This window comes from Chiroxiphia lanceolata, chromosome 10 (genome assembly GCF_009829145.1).
Source record: "Chiroxiphia lanceolata isolate bChiLan1 chromosome 10, bChiLan1.pri, whole genome shotgun sequence".
Taxonomy (NCBI): Eukaryota; Metazoa; Chordata; class Aves; order Passeriformes; family Pipridae; genus Chiroxiphia; species Chiroxiphia lanceolata.
In genome coordinates, this window is record NC_045646.1 from 17,154,506 (window position 1) to 17,172,366 (window position 17,861).

Sequence of the window (17,861 nt, forward strand, 5' to 3'; positions counted from 1 at the left end):
TTTATGGAATCTTAACTGTCATCTTGGAAGACAGTTTGCTGTTTTACTGTAAACTGACTGCTATTGCTCTACTTTTGCAGCTCCCCACAAACTGACTGAGTTTTAGATGGAGAACTATGGGCGACCCTAACCTTAACCCTAACCCCCCCCACCCCCCAGCTCAGCATTTTTGATGTGGTGCAGTTCTCATAGAGTTGTCACCCTGCACTCAGCTGCCCCTTCTCCCTCTCTGCAGCTTCCCTGTAGCTATTCCCTGAACATCACACAGAAGATGGTGAGGCTCTGCATTTTCTATGAGTTTCTACAGACTGTGCCATGGGATGACTGCAAGCACAATGGCATTTCTGTTGACCTGTAAAAAGAAAATATCTCCCTTCTGTTCAGAAAGGGATGCTTCTGAGTATGTGTAAAGAGCTAAGTCCCACCAACACATGCCTTAGACACCTACGTCACATGAGCTTGGTACGTAGAGGACACCACTATCACACCAGTAAGCCTTTGAGGGCTGAGCTACTTATTCCTATGTTACCTGCTGCCCAAAGGGCACTGAAGGTCTCAGTGGCATCATCTGGCAATGCTCATGTAAACAAAGGCAGACTCCAGTCAATGCAGCTCCGGGCTTCACAGGAGCAACACCGCTATCGATTACCAGTTACTGTAGCTGAGGGCGATGATGTGGGAAATCGTTTGCTGAACTTTCGTGAACTTCTTGGAGAAGGCAAGGTACCCAGGCTTTCTGACCCAGTGCTCATAGAGACACTGAACAAAACTGATCTCTGAAAGAGTTCCTCGCTCTGGGGGATTTCTAAAACCAGGAGATGTACCCAAAGAGTGAACTCTAAAATTATTTACTGGGGAAATGGTAAAGAAGGAAATAAAGCTAGAGGAAGAGCAAATGCTTAATGAAACAGCAAGTTTAACTCAACTCCTTTATTTATCTAGAAAAATAGTCTGTATTTGTTTCCTTGATTTAATTGTTGTTTTGGTTCACAAGCAACTAGACCAGAACACTAGCAGTTACTACATGCAAAGACTTGAATAATTTATCCAGAGATATGGGACACTTCATTTTTCAGATCCACGGCAATGCTTATCTTCTACTTACAGCTACAATAAGTAGGTCAAATGCATTATTTGCTTATATAAGTAACAATCTGTTTGCTGAGCTTCTAAAATAATTGCAGCCCATTAAATGAAGCTGGCAGACCTACCAAGGTGGTGGTGTGCAGAATACTGAGCTCTTGGGGACTTCAACATGAGGTTTACTGTGTCCAACTATTTCACAGGCACAGCGGCTCCACACTGGCTCCTGTGTGTCCTTGGCATCTCCCACCAGCAACAAGGAACCAACAGATTTCACAAAGCCCCTCTCCCCCCAGAAGTTCTCTGGGATTTTTGCAATTCTTTCTTTTTGGTTGTTGTATAAAGAGCCTCTTGCTGCCGCTGACTGACACATCCGGCAGACCCTTCTTTCTGTCACCCAGCTCACATTTCAAAACACAGCACAAGGCTGATGGCCGGGGTCAGATGAGTCACCACAGCAGGAGCATCAAGAAAGCAAATGAGCCACAAGGAACAAGAGTTCATCTAAAGGGGCACTCTTTCCTCTGCCAAAAGGACACAAGGTGACCCTGCAGAGGCAGTTACTGCAGGTTGTCACTGAGCATCTTTTGGGTAAATATGATGATAGCTGAGGTGGACAGAGCACTGTCAGAGCAGCTCACAGGCAGGCAGCAGGGCCTGGAGATGTAACACTAGCAGCACTATGGTCAGAGGCTGAATGGTATGAAATACAGTAATCAGTTTTAGGAAAAATGCCTCACAGCTATTAATTTTACTTCCATCTCCATAGGGTTGACTTCTCTCTCCTCCTCAAGTCTAAATAAAGTGTTGACAAAATTACAGACAAGCCACACATTATCAGCTGCCTCCACTTGGAGTTTCTCTGTGTGCCTGGCATCCATCATTTCTTCCTGCATTTATTTGCAGAGTGGTGTAGTGAAACTAGTAGAGCCTGTAATAGTGTTGATCTACAAGGGTCATGCAGCCGAGTCTCATCACCATAAATTCACCTGGTATGGCTGCAGTGTACAGCACCATTTTGACAGTGCTGTGCACAGTTCCAGACAAGCTTTAGGAAGGCCACCTCCTGTTTCAAATGCCAGGCTTGACCTCATTGTTCCACCTGAGAAGCGAGATGGAGGGTGAAAAGGCAAAGATGGAGCACACAAAGGAACAGCCTGTTTACAGCCTGTTCCATTTTGTTGCTGTTCAGAAGCTAAGCTCTTTGCAGGAATTCAACCACACCACCGAGGCACAGTCTGTGGTAGAGCACAGCTCAGAACAGCCTGAGCTCTGAGGCAGGTTGTTGCCTACCATCTCATGGGACTATCTGTTCTGTAAACCCATGGCATTCAGCATTTCACAGATCTGGATCGTAATGGCAGCTCAGATTTTGCCATCCTTATTCAAGCTCTGCAGCATCAGTGATACCATCAGGAGGCTGGGAAAGAGAACTTGAGCAGTTCCTACACTGAGTGACTGAAGTCTTGCTTTCCACAGTGACTGCCCTGAGTTCACAGATGAAACCCCACCAGATGTGCGGAATTTCACGTCAGCAAGGACAGTATTTTTCACATATTCCCTTCTCTACTTCTTTCTACAGTGCTGCTCACAAAAGCACTGACACATGTCCCATCAGCTCAAGTTTTGAATGTGAACAGAAACACTCTGGTCATAAACTGATTGCAAACTACTTCACTAACAAAGCCTTTGTTGCTATTGCTATATTACAAAGGAGGAATCTATGACACTGAGAGCCAAGTGAAGTGCTCAAGGTCATCTGTGCCAGTGGTGGTAGAGATGTGAAGGGCCTATTCCTCCACTTACACCCTTGGGAGATGATGGTTAGCATTACTTACAGAAGTCTTCATTTGCCATAACACTTTCTGACATGCAAGCAGGCATTTTCAGAACTGGGATCATGTAGCAATTAGTCGTTGCAAATATTTAGCCACAGAACCAGTAAAAATTATTTGCCTTTAACAAAAAATAACAAATTCAGAACCACAGAACACTGAGTTTTCATGTTTTTGCTTGCAAACCCTCATAAATAATAAAATAAGAAGGCTAAACATATGATCGAGTTTTTGCATCCTCACTAGTGGTATATCTTCAAGTTTGTTCTTGGTACACATTTGTATGTTTGCTTTTGTGGTCACTGATTTTTCTTTTAATCAAAAGTTTACTTACCATCTTATTGATCAAAATCCAAATATTAAGAGACGCCCATTGTCACAATCAAAAACCCAACTCCACTGAAACTTTCCCAATTGAGAGCACTTCTGGCATGCCCCCACTGATTATAAGGCAAGATTTATAGCCAAGCCATCCTTCAATATTCCACCAAGAGGAAACAGAAACAGCTCCATTTGCAGCCATGCATGGGGGAGAGTATTACAGGAATCTCCTTTACCCCACAAAGCACTGTTAGGACCAACAACCCAAAGGTTATACTGCTCCCAACACAGCTGAGTTTTTTCAAGCATGTTTATGCTCAGAGAGTCCTGTACTTGCAGTTCTGGTTTTGTTTTACTATTAAGCATAAGAAGAGCTAGAATCCTCCAACTGTTATTGCGAGATGGTTGAATTTCAAAGCAGAGTATTATTTATGATTAGTTATGATCATCACAGAGAAATTATGGAAGACATGGCAAATATTATACCACTGCACTGGAAATGAATATTAAGCTATGCCTCTTGTTGATGCCAAGGACACTGTGCTCTGTCTCATTTAGATGCCCATAACTAAGCCTCCCCTCACCCTGAACTAGCAGTCAGCTGCAAATTCCATGAACTTTGGGGTATGTGTTTCTTGTTTGACATGCCAGAAGCTAGGCCACTAAAATTAGCCCCAAAATTGTGTGATTAGTTTTATTTTTTTCCCCCTCATACATCTATGAAAAGCTCAGGCTGATACACTGTGACCTCCAGGCAAGTTGATGGCACTGCAAAAAGGAAGCTGTGCTCTGCTGAGCTGTCACTGCTGTGCACATTATCCCAACACAGCACCGTTTGCACACGGATGGACAGAAAAGCATGAAGTGCCAAACACAGTTGTAGCATGTCAGGCATATGTTGCCTGATGTCACCCAACATTAAGCCAAGTGGAAGAGATGAAAGCAGCAAACCAGTGCACCAACCAAGACTACTATATTCAAACAGTCATTAGAAAGAAATTACCAATGAAACAGAGGCCAGCCATGACAGGATCTCACCTGGAGCTAGACTTGAATCTCTTGGGATGTGATTCTGTAAGCACTGTGCATTCCCAGTAAAGCCAATGTGAGTGTAACCTGCACAAACCTCTTGGCACAAAATACTTTGAGAGCTCAGTCATGCTTCACTCCATAAGGATTTGTCTCATTTGATTGTTTAAGTGAGAACAAAATTAGGGCACCAGTTAAAAATAAGGTAAGACAAAGAGGTGGAAATCCAATGTATTTGCTGTAGAACAAAGAGTGCTGCTGTTTTGTGTTTTTTCCTTTAATTCCAAATGAGTTTTGCACACATCTCTATTATCATAGACCAGCTCTGAGAGTAAACAGAGGCTCTAGGATTTCAGTCTGATCCCTCAAGTCCTTACTCATTTGTCCACAATGCCTTTAACAGACAATGCCAAAGACAGTATGCAAAGCAGAAGCATAGTAGGAGTATTCTCAAATTGTTATTTTTGTAGTTTCACAGGCATTTCATTTTACTTAACAAATTGTGATGGGCTGTCAAAACAAGGCAAGAGAATTAACCTGGATTTCTCCTCCCCTCCTCTCCTGGACTTGACTTCAGAGCCATTCAGTGAAGCAAAATAAAGCAAGAATCTAGTGTTTCATGGTATTTCAACTCACAGGTGGAAATGCTGAGAAGGTCCAGTATTATGGTTCCCTGAGGTATAAACAAAATAAAAAATGAAACAGAGTCACAAATAAGATGACTTACAGTGACCTGCTGATAATGAATGGATTTATTGACACTATAACCTTACAGTTACATAGGAGCTGTCTGTTGAGGCTGCAAATTAACCATGCAGTGAACAAGACCACCCACATGATAGCTTCCTTCAGAGACTCTCTCTTCATTGTGGTCTTTCTGGCAAAGATTATTGATTCGAACACCTCAAAGAGCACATCTAAAGTACTTTCTTGGCCAGGTTGGCTCTAAAAGCAGCATAGCGGCTTTCATATGATATGAAACCTGTGCTAATACTCTCTCCTAGATCCCAGCTGACTACATGAATAAGTGGCTGATATTTCCTTGCCTTGTTGGTGTGTTCAGGGACTACAGTGACCCTATTTAGTCAGCAGACTTCAGGTTAGCAGTAGCCTGAGAAAATCTCTTATACAGCATGTCTGCATTACACCTGAGACTGCTTTTAGGTCTGAGATGGTTTTGCTAATTCCAGGGCAGATGATGTGCATTCACCAGCACAGTTTGGGCCTTGGGTTGTGACCAGGCTTATAAACTTTCCTGAGCCCTGATACACTGCAGTAAAGAGTGCAGAAAAGCCCACATGCTCACAGTAGGAGTCACAAGTGTTTAGCAGGGCTTGCTGGCTTTGGCTTAGGGCAGGCAGCTCCTCCTGGACAGGCTGCATTTGCAGTCAATCTGGTAAATCAGCCCAACGCTCCCTGAACTTGCATTATTAAGGCTTTTCTGTTATCAAGAACTTCACAGCTTCCATCGCCCTTGAGAGCAGAGCAATAGCTGTACCACAGGGGGGCTGCACGTTGAATTTTGTGCTTTTTCACAAAGGTGCAGCGTCTCTCAGCAAATGAGCAACATCCTATCGTGTAAAGACAGAGGAGGAATACATAAAACAACTTTGTTAAATTAAGAAGAATAAAAAAAAATACACTAAGTACACAGGATAGACTAGCAGAACACAGCTAAAGTACCAACTGCCAAGTCCTGGGCACTATGTGATTCCCGAGTGGGTAACTAGAGCTTCATGTCTTTTACCACTGCATGGTCTATTTACTGTTCAGTGCTTGCAGCTTCCATTAACGTTAATGAGTATGCATATGTGCCTTGAGGGTAAGAACATATTCCCTCTGCAGCTTAAAACTTGTTTGTAAATCCCTCCAAAATCACATTGTGTTCATTGCTCTGCACAGAAAGCTATTATAAACACTATAGGAACTGCTGCTTTCATTCCTTCCTTTCCCCTTGCCCTCCCTCGTCTGAGGGACCAGAAAACAGACCTGAAAAGATGAACGGGTGAAGGAGGTGGTACCTGCAGGAAAGTAACCCAGCTCTGGGAGCTGCAGTCTGAAAACCAGCTCGCTGCAGGGAGGGCCAAACTGAAATCTCGGCAAAAGCAGAGAAAACCAAATCCCAAAGCACTGAAAAGCTAGCACCACCATCATCCCCAAAAGAAAAGCCTTTGAAAATCTCTAAGCTATTAAATGACAGAAAATATACCAAAATCTTTGCCATGTCCTACCTGCTGGAATGCAGGTCAGGGGGAACAAGCTACTTCAGCAACCAAAGCGGCCAAACACAGAGCAGAGTCCCAAGGCACAGTCAAGCCAGCAGTGCCCCCCACCCTCCCAATCCCTGCAGCAGCATGGAGGCTGAGAGATAGGGCTGAGCAAAGGGTTCTATTACAAACTGCATGGCTCTAACACTGCTGAAGGCATGCTAGTGCCATCTGGACACACAGGGCACCTTTCCGGAGTCATGTATGATAACAGAGCCTCACTCTGTTGAAAACAGGACCTGTGATTTCTGTCACTGGCTTTGGTTTTTCCCTCCATCATTGCCAGATGCCTTCTCCCAACGTGCACAGTTTCAGGTTAAGCTCTCTCAAGCCTCACAGGCTGCAAGAGATACATTGCAATGTACAAAAAATAATTGGCAAGGCAACACTGAGATCAAGATTCAGATTAAGGTATGTGAAGGAAAGCAGACATTGCTTTACAGGTGGCTCAATACCGGCTTGCATTATACCTATATAGCTAACATGAACACTAGCTAGCTGCAGCTCCCCACGGGGTAAACCACTGTGCTCAAAACACAGTGCAGGTTGTAGGAAAGAGGAAAATGAGCTAAAAAGCAAACAGTGCACAACATGCAAGCACTCCCGCCTCTCGGGCACAATGCAGCTCCAGCTGAGCACCTCAGGGGAGGACAGCTCCAAGGCCAGACCTCAGGAGGCAGCACCACTCTGTCCTGCCACAGCCAGGCAGCCTGCCCTTCCCCTGATCCCAGACCCACACCCCGGCACCACACCAGCACTGCAGACCCCAGTGGCACCTGGGGTTGCCCTCGCTGAGAGGCAGCACAGCGCAAGAGCCATCGCACAAGTCTCATGCTCGCTGCTCAGGGCTCTGACAGACTTCACTGCAGGATGCTGCTCACCAGACCTGCCTGCCCCACTTCTGGCACAGCTCCTGCCCTGCAGCAGCACCCGTGTCTCAAAGACGTGTCCCTAAAATACTGCATTCTGCTACGTGAGCCCTGGGTTGTCATGCAGGCAGGAGACCAAGCAGATAGCCCAGAGCAGTAGCATCTTAAACTGCCCATACGCAGGTCAACCCACCAGAACTCTTCAGTCCCTTTAGACTTGTTAGGTCTGAATAGGGCTCATTAATGGTATTTCTCACTTTAGAAGGCACGGATAAAAAGATCTGGGAATAAGATCTGGCTATAAGGAAAGACATGACATGGTTACTGCAGAGGACACTATTTCAAAGTTCAGGTTAAATACATTATTCACCAAGGTAAGAAATAAAAGGAAACCAGCATTATGCAAAACGAGCAAAAGTGTTAAATCCCTTTACTCCAAGCAGTGTTCAACGAGAGTAGCAAAAGTTCAAGTTTACAATTAAGAGCCACCAGTCTAGCTGACAGAAAACTAGATTTATGGGACAGACCAGCTGGACTGCAACCCCCGTTGTAGTTACCTTAATTGCTTTTCTCTAGAGGAAAGTTTTCCTTACAAGTTGCCTAACTTTAGGAATTGCTGAGCCCACTGTATGCGCTTAGAAGGTAGCAGCAAGAGGGATATCTTCTTCCACATGATACTTGGAAGGAAAATACTGAACAGTGAATGAGTTTGAGAGGTGAGTCCCCTGCAAGTATTTTCCCATATCGCAAGTATATTTCCCTTTGGCTCTGTTAGGACCAAAATTACAACCATGAATATAATTTTAAAAATGCTACTCTGAGTTTTATAATTTGCATTTGTGTGCACATTTGTATGTACAATGCAAGCAAATACAACTTGCATTTTCATTATACTTGTGTAAATCACGTATACATAAATTAAATTATATTACATATATTCTATGTGCATTTATTTATATAAGGTATTCCTCCGTATTACCAAGTAGAATTTTAACAAAACATTAACTTTCAAAATGCAATTCAGTTATACTTTCTAATTTATGTTTGTACTGCAGCAGATCTGTAAGCCTTTCCTGTGGACATGCAGTGATCATATCAAAAACACTGCTTGAGGCTGGTTACATTGGCCAATTATACTGTTTTATTACTTCCTTTTTCTGTAAGATTGGGCACCAAAACACATCAATTAATTATGCTCCTGCTTTTTCTCAATAAAGAGCCTTTCAGGAACAAGATTAGATATGCCTTCCATGCTGAAATGTAATTTTAAATTACCCTTTTCAGTTCCCTTCTCACTTCCAATGTGTGATGTATGGGGCACAGCTCCATTTGTTTGCTGTTCCTACCAGAGTTTGAAAACTCTGAAGACAACCCACATTTTTAAAAACAACTTTCTAGAAATCTGTCACAGAGGAGAAACGCATTGGGTGGAAGGCGTTCAGTGGGTGCATACAAGAGGGAGTCAGAGGAGTAAAAAAATGGAATATTAAAGCACAAGAAGGGACACACAGCAAAGTCAAGTTAAGGAGAATGAGGCCTTGGGGCTGGAGAGTGCTCTTTCAGGCAGAGCCAAGGTAGACTGGGATGAAACATAGAAACCAAGGTGTTATCCCACTGCTGCACAATGAGACAGGGTTAATATGTGTCACTGCAGCCTAAAAGATTCTCACACTCCCACCAATACGGAAGCAAAAGCATTTACAGGAAAAGTGTACAGGACTGGTGTGGGCGTCACTGACGCTATTTGCGCTTCAGGAGGAAAAGAGGTCTTTCAAGCTCACGACCAAATTTTTTCTGCCCCTTCTGCAGTAAAGGCAGACTTATAATCAAACCAATCTCATATTATGGCAGTTATTATGATGGGATGAATTCAATATTTTGACTTTACCATGATGAGAAAAAGAATCAAATTTACTATCAGTAACTGTTTGTTGTTTTTTTTTTTCTATAAACATTATCAAAAAGCAAAAAGTAAACATGTTTAATAAAAATGAGTGGTAAGACTGTCCCTGGTTGTCTAGAAAATGCAGCAAACTACTTTTCAAAGTAGCCACAGGGTCAGACAATAGACATTATAGTCTGAATTACTCTGTATTGTCAATAAAAAAATGAAACTGGGAACAATTTTGTGACAACTCCTTTGTAGAGATTCCACAGTAGTTGATGGAGAAACAACAGAGGTTTCGCCGTTATTTTCCATAGTTCCTGGAAAAGCTGTAGTCATTCAGCCTGCAAATACCACAAATACATGCAAATGTGTGAGACACATGCATATACAAATATTCAGGTACAAGATGGACAGCACTGACTGAAAGTTAAACCTGTGTGTTCTTGGACTTGAGCTTTCAAAGACCTCCCAAGGAGAACATGAATATTGTATCCTATGGACTGTCTCACCTGAAATTGGAAAGATACTGCTACATAGAGAAAAACATAACCTTTGCTCACAAACAAAAGACTAGCAGAATCCAAGTTTCATGTGATTCTCTAAGCTAGCCACAATTTCAGATACTGAATTTGCTAGGAATTCATTTGGAGCAACACTAACAATTTCGTATTTGGTGTCAAAGCTTGTTTAATATTTTATCAGTTGATACCGCAGACACAAACTTTGACTTTCATCTAGTTCTGCTCATCTTTAGATGTTCTCATCAGTGTATAACAATAGTCTTTATACAAACATTCCTATGCTAGCCAGATGAATGCGAAAATTCTTTCATCAAAACAACATGTTAAATTGGAGTGCACAAGTGATAACAAAGCCTCTCCTGGTGACAGCAAAACATCTCAGAAATCCAGCCTGTTCATCCAAACATCATGTTGTACCATCCGTGAGTATATCTCAGCCTTAAAAATTTGACTGCTTACTTCAAAAATAACCCTACAATCTGATCTTTCTGTATATTAAATTCTTTGGTGAAACCCCTGCAACCAAAGACACAGAAACAGGACAGACATTTTGAACACATGAAAACAACAGTGTGCCAATTCAAAATCTCCAGGAACATCATCATTTTAGCCTAAAAGTACCCTTTGTTGCTCCACATACAAAGCAGCAGAATGAATAAAATACAAGTCATATATTAAGCATCATAGAGATTCTCAATGTTCTATGAAGGCATTTAGTCACACTGAAAGGTAACATTTAGGTATTATCTTCTATGTTAATGATGCAGTATTACTCATTCATCAGTTCTTTCCAGAGATCTTGCTATGAATATTCAGCTCGTGATTACAATAACAAATTCAAGGCACTCTGCAATACTTAGCACTCTGGTATAGTAGTACCACTGTCATACAGATTAACCAAAGTGAACATGGCTACAGTACCATACATGTCACTCATAACCACCAAGTGATGGGATAGATCAAGCTCAACCTGCACGGTGTGAAGGATGCAAAGTGGCTTTAGAAACAGAAATGTCAACCAATTCCAAAATTTGAAATCTGTCAGGAGGGACATAACTACATATTCCTTCCTTGGACTCAAAAATCATGAAGTTTGTGCTATACATTCTCCTTGTGTATTAAGTTAAAGAACTGAAAGACTTCCGGATATGAAAATTCAAATCTGTATGCGGCTCAAATCTGGATCTTTTCTGTGAATGCTTTGGTCCAGTGAAATTCTGGTAAACTGTTTTTATTAAGGACAGCTACTTAATGCTTGAATTTGCTGTGTTAGTCTGCAGTGGAGCTCAAGTAGTCGTCACTGTAGAGGACAAGCTATGGAAGTAATGGTAAATGTCATATGCAAAACAACTACCAACAGCATATGTCAAAGGCAAAACTATCCACTGGTCCAAAATTTAGACAACAGTGATCTAGGATACCTGTGCTGGCACTGACACATGATCAACTGGATGATCTTAACAGTGGTTCACCAAACCCCTTTTTTTCCAAAGAATTACACTGTTTACCTTCAGTCCGGTCCGGTAGTTTCCCACTTTTACTTGTTGTTCCTGTGTTGACTGTTTCAGATGAGGTGCTGAGTTTGGTGTTGGGGTCTCGCTTCGGTTTTGGAGGTGGCTGCTTACGAGAGCTGCTACTTTCATCATCGGTTCCTCCAACAGAATGAAGAGACTGGGATCTCACGGTAAAGCCACTGGAGCAAGGATGAGGCAGTCTGTCCTGAGGAGCCGGCATTGTCATAAATCCCATGCGGAAATGTTTCCCCACGTAGCTGCCTTCATTTCCTCTTGCTACCTCTCCACCTATGCTGTAAGAGAAAGTACAAATGTAAGTAAATGATCCACCTTTGCCTGAACTGTACCTGGAACCAGGGTCTCACTTCTGCCTCTGATGAGCAGATCCTGCTTTTGAATTTGAGAACGAGCAATGCTCTTTTCTTAAAACAAGATGACTACGAGAGGTCTATTTTTCAATATAGGCCAACAACTGAGATACAGATACACTGCTATGCACTCAAAACTTTACAAGAAGAACCTAAGGAAAGCTTTTGTCAGATTTCATAGCATTGTGACTAGAAGTTGTCTATAGAACAAATTTCAAACATCTGAAATCAGAACTGAATTTTCAGGAAGACAATAGACTGTGAGTTGGACAAAGAATAATGTTTTAGAAATACAACACTGTGTATTGATTCACACTCCCTGACACTCATCTTTGAGCACAGATACTCATGCAGCTTGGGAAACAAGGCTTTTGGGGTCCAATCAATGATTTCTCTTGATATTAGAGAATGGTAAAAATTACTTGGATATAGGAAACTGAACATTAACATCTCATGAAATACGTATAAAGCTGCAACACAAGCGGTTTCAGACTATTAAGTTACAAATGTAGGAGATGAAAAGGCCATAGGCTGTGGGACACCAGCAAGAAAATAACCTCCAGCCTTTCAGAAATGTAGGTATAGAAGAAGGAAATTTCAGTTGAAACAAGTGCCATCATACCAAATTTACAGTGGGTGGCAGAACTGAGAACCTGGTATTGTTCCTGGCTTATCAGTTCTGAAAAGCAGCTCTTACTGGTGCTTACACTGTAAACCTACAGCACATTTCAATTAAGGCAATTCAGTGACTATGCAAAGAAACTCAGCAACACACACAGGTCAGCATGGGCCTGTTTGCAACAAGGTTTGAAATGAAACCACTGTGGGCACATAGAAGTGTTAGTACAAGAACTGGTAAGTCCCAGAAAGCCCTGATTAGCTCCTGTTTCCCATTCACACAGAGTGAAGCTCTATGCAGGGTCAGTGTGCTTCTCTGAAAGTTTCTTATTCCATGTTGCCTTGGGCTGGTGCCATTTATTTGGTGCTGGAATGCATTTCCTTTTTTAAAAACAAGAACATTTCTTAATAGTGTGAAGAGTACAAGCTGTATGTAATTGCCCTAAAAGCATCAGACTGGCAACAAGCAGTGCACAACTTTGTGCATGATAAAGCAAAACCTTTGTTCACTTACTACTGTCCTTGCATTTTTATTCCATTTCCTCTCTGAGTGGAGATGTCCCCCTGAACAGGTCTAATTGATCATGTGCCACTCTCCAGGGGCACTGACACCTACCCACATGTGTAAACATGTGCACATAGGCATGCCACACATATGCACACACTGGTCCATGTTCATAACCAAGTTATTACCAAATCCTAATTGGCATCAATTCCAGAGGGATTTGCAGGCAGAAAGATCAAAAGGTAGAACTCACTAATTTGAATATTTATAAAAAAGCTGTAGCTAGTTGAAATGATTAACTATGCCTCTACTAATCTTTCATAAATTGTTCTGAAAATAATATAATCCTCTGACACTGGACTACAAAAAGGGCCTGTCAAATTATTTAAAGAAGATTACTATCCAAAAATGCTGAAGGTGGGGATTCTGTTTCCTTCCTTAAGTCCATTGGATAAATCACATTTAGCAACCAAAATTTCATTTTGCCAAGTTTCCAGTATTAGAATTCTTAACGGGTTAACCTATTTAATTAGTGCATTTACTTCACTGCAGTTTGAAGGTGTTTAAACCACACACTGTAAGACAGATTCTGTTCCAGAATGACTTGCACAAATTCCACAAAGGTGACAGGTTTCATCCTTTTCCTAAGAAGACACAGAACTGCATTTATATGAAGCACAAGGGTTTTTTGCCAAACTGCTTCATCTTGTATTCCAGAAACAAAAACTTTCAAAATATGTCTGGTGTCTAAATGCACTGTCTTATTAAACAATTAAATCACGTCCTTTCTTTCCCTTCCCTCAATTTTTTTCTTCTTGACTGAGTTCCTTTCAGTATCACAAATGCAAACCTCCTATCTGCTTCCTACACTTCCTCCACAATAAACAGCCCTAGAGTCAGGTCAGAGAAAGGTTGCAGTTACAGACAGGGACAGAACTTTCTGTTCTGCTTCACAGTTCAAGTAGATCTGGTCTTGCTTTTTTACATCCTCTGCTCAGCTACTAGAAAAAACAGCAGGACACCATTTCCCCCTTGTCAGCCACATTCACAATAGAGTCCATTCTTCTTTGAGTGTAGGAGCCAACCTGTAGCTGATGGTTAAGCACTATAAACCCCAAGCTGAAGAAGACTAGCCTCTAATTCTTGATTCAGGATCCTGGTCATTGATCAGGATCACAAAAGGCTTAGGCTTATTACTTACTCTGGTAGCAGTCCTTGAGTGTTGGCAATGGGTGTTTCTGAGCAGAACCTGACTAGTACATGCCAGCCTCACACAAGGTGGAGTGCCAAGTTCACATCCCAGTATCACAGAATCAACTAAGTTAGAAAAGACCTCTGAGATCATCGAGCCCAACCTATGACCCAACACCACCTTGCCAACCAGATCACAGCACTGAGAGCCACATCCAGTCTTTCCTTAAACACCTCCACGGACAGTGCCTCCACCACTTCCCTGGGGAGTCCATTCCAGTGTCTAATCACTCTTTCTGTGTAGAACTTCTTCCTAATGTCCAAACTAAACCTCCCTTGGCACAGCTTAAGACTGTGTCCCCCAATACAGACCAAAATTCTCTGTGGTACAAAGAGAAAGGAATCACTTCAGACTCTTAGCCAGAGCAAAAGTCCAAAATCAGGATGACAGAATTCAAACATGGCATCCTCTACCCTCAGGTAGCAGGAAGCTGAAGCTCCATTTAGACTTGTGTAATGCAAAATGCTGCTGATGTTATGTCATGAAACCAGACAGAATTAAAGGATTTATTTATATACTCCTCCTGCTTGCAACCATAAGAATTGGCTGGGACCAGTATGTCCCACTACAGCACAAGCCAAGAAACATTTACACACACCTTGTTACATAAATGACTAAAGAGACAGTGAGAGAAAATAATTGTGTAATCTCACTCCATTATTTCTGACAAGGAAGAGTCTGTGCTCCTCATTGTACTGATAATGAGTTCTATCTCATTTCAAAATGGTATTAGGTGAGTTGTTGCAAGTATTACATAGTTTATTAATATATATGGAAATACAGATTTGGATTATTCCTCTGGGAAGTTTCAATTCAAACTTGGCCAGGATCAACTGCTTCCCTGACAAAGAATTATGCACAGCATTCAAATAACTGTTAAAAATGCAAGATATTTGTCTCCAAAGAGAAACATGAATTATATAACAACAAAATTAATCATATGATCACTCACGTTACACACTTACATCAAAGCTGACTTTGTGCTGAAAAAGCATTTTGCTGTTTGCCAAGGTCTAGTGACTGGTGCTGTAGCCAGTGGAGAAAAGGGTGTAATGAGGTTGGTTTCAGACACTCTTAAGAAGACTATTCTGAAGCATCTCTCCTTTCAAAACCACATTACAGGACTTTTCCAAAGCCTTCCTAACAAGGCCAGTGTAGACCATTGAGTGCTGCCAGATTACATGCTCTCTTCCTGGGTGCACTGCAAGGTAAGCAAGCTTCCCATCCTTCTCCCTCTTCCACACAATACTGGAATTAAATCATTACAAAAATATCAATATTATTGGATCTGCCTTAAAACAGTAACAGTGGATTTCAGATTTCACTTTTAAAATATGAACAAGAGATCCAGCTGATGGATCTGATGAGTCCTGTTACATCTCCAATACAGGTTTTGTCTGTCAGCTGAGATCAGCTGAGGTCAGAACTGGGCTGGCATTAAATCACACTGACCTTGCTGCTCCTACCTGTGTTATCAGCCTGCTGGCACACAGGCTGTAATCATGGTTGTTCTGGACACATCACAACTCAGCTTCTGGTGCTCTGCCTGCTCTGTTCTACGATGTAGATATTGGAGCATTGACCTAACTACAGCAGAGAATAATGGAATTGTTTACATCTTTGAAGAACTACAAAGGAGGAATATTTTATATTATTCATTTTATTACACATCACAAAAGGGCAAGTTATAGAGGAAGACTAAACATTAAAAACAAACACAGTAAGTACTCTAAATGGACACAGCGTGGGCAAGGTCATGTCCACCTTGCTTTGTCATGAGTCATAGTGCTCCTATTGACTATGAATATATTTTTAAGTTAGAAAACTAACATAAATAAGTTTTCATCACATTGTTGAAAAATACGTAGCAAAGAAAAAGTATCCAGAGACTGACTGTCTCAGTCAGTGTGGTCTTTTTAGTTTGCATTGTTCCTACTCAGCATTGAAAAACAAATTTAATTTGCTGTGCAGTTTCATTAATTGGTCCAAGCAGAAACTGAATTAATTCCTGGAAAAGAAATTAATACTTGTACGAAAACTTTTGTTTTACTTGGTATTACTTGTTTAACTATAAACAATGTGGAATATTAAATCCCTCAGTGCAGTTGTAAGGAGTAGAAATCTTGGGACTACCTAAGTCCCATAAAGTCAGAATACCCTAGAGGTACATTTTCCTCCCAGCCATCTATCTACTCTTGTTCTTGGAATTCATGCAAAAATTCTCTTATCAGTTCAGACTTACAATGGATTAGTTTCATGCCTCAGGCACCAAGAACTGTTTGGTAGTTCCCCTCATCTTTGTACAGTTTCTATTTTTCTTCCTGTGCTTCTTTATGTGAGATTTTATGACTTTTTAGCTACAAGTTCAAAACAGGAGCTACACCTGACTATGAGACTTGACCTCTTAAGCAGGAGGAGGGGGAACGTACTCTGCTGGGGACATGGCATCTTTGAAGGTACTTTACCATTCTTTGCTGTGATACACACCAATCAGGGACCACAAAAAGTCACCATCCTTCTAAATGTTAAAATTCCAGAGAACCAAGAGAAATTATTTCAATAGCAGCTCCTCTTGTGCTTGAAGAAGACTCAGTCACAGATACTGGTTTGTTAGCTGGCAGAAACTGAGCTGGGAGTCTCTGCAGGCTCCTGTGTGGAAATGGGGAGAACTATGAATTACAGGGCAAATGATGCACATGGATGGCCAGGCTTCTTCCCTCTGGGGAGTTGCAAGCCCACACAGAGCTAACCCCCCATGACATGCTTCTAATCCATCACGGAAACCATCTGAGTCAGAGACTGAAGAATAGTCACAAAAAAATTAACTGTGATAATATAGGAAGAATTTTCCATAGAAATTGCTATACAACAGCAAAACCACAAAAGAAATACAAATACATAACTCAAGCATTTTATATAAGCTGGTTTGGCTGTGCAAACAGCAATTTATCTCATGATGCATCTATGTTTTCTGGGTTAAGAGAGTAGCTATTGTTATTTTAACCATTTCCTTACTCTTAGAGCAATAAACACCCTGCTTCTCTGCTCATATCAAATATTCTGCATATGAAGGCCTGAAATGGCTTTGAAATGTCTATTCCCCATCAGAATAAATTATACACACATATACTAGGGATGACACATTTTACTTTGTATCTGAGAAGCACTTTCAAGATTAGCATAAATTATATTTGTAAATTAGAGGTTGGATGCCAAAAAACAGAAGATATACTATTTTTATCCCCTAAACATGATTTCAGCAGACCATGAAATGTAATACTGAAGAAATAAGGGCAGGTTCACAATCATGGATTCAGGAACTGTGTTGTAGGTATGCTTTTACACAAAACTACACGATTTTTATTACAAAAATTAAACATATAAATTACATACATTTCTATTTTTTTAAATCCCACTTCAGAGGTCCCCCTCCTTATTCCCAAGGAGTACATATACTTTTTTCCTCTGTATTACTTTTCTGAAATACTTCAAATGACTCACCGTGATCTTACATCAAGATCCAAAGGATAATACTACCATCCTTTTAGATACAAGATAAAATGTAAATGAGTCATGACAAAGGTCAAATTTAGAGCCATTTTGTGCACCTGGAAGACTATTCAAAGTGAGCAACAGACACGTCTATGCACATCAAACATCTTACCTCTGCCATATGCCTCTGCATTTGAGGTAGGAGATCAGGCGCTCCTTAAGAAGTCAGGTTTCTCAAGATACAGAATACATTACTGCTATAAAATAAAATTTATTCTTTTATCACACCTGTCAAACCC

At 41.3% G+C, this 17,861-nt stretch overlaps 1 protein-coding gene across 5 annotated transcripts in view; it reads right to left on the reverse strand.

Annotated features, from left to right (window-relative positions):
- The window catches only part of NYAP2 (neuronal tyrosine-phosphorylated phosphoinositide-3-kinase adaptor 2), a 134,440-nt gene that overhangs the window by 62,546 nt on the left and 54,033 nt on the right, over positions 1-17,861 (reverse strand). For all 5 annotated transcript variants that reach the window (XM_032697809.1, XM_032697811.1, XM_032697810.1 and 2 more), the window contains exon 3: positions 11,322-11,620. In XM_032697809.1, coding sequence (XP_032553700.1) covers positions 11,322-11,620 — 299 coding nt within the window. The remainder of the gene's footprint in view (positions 1-11,321; positions 11,621-17,861) is intronic.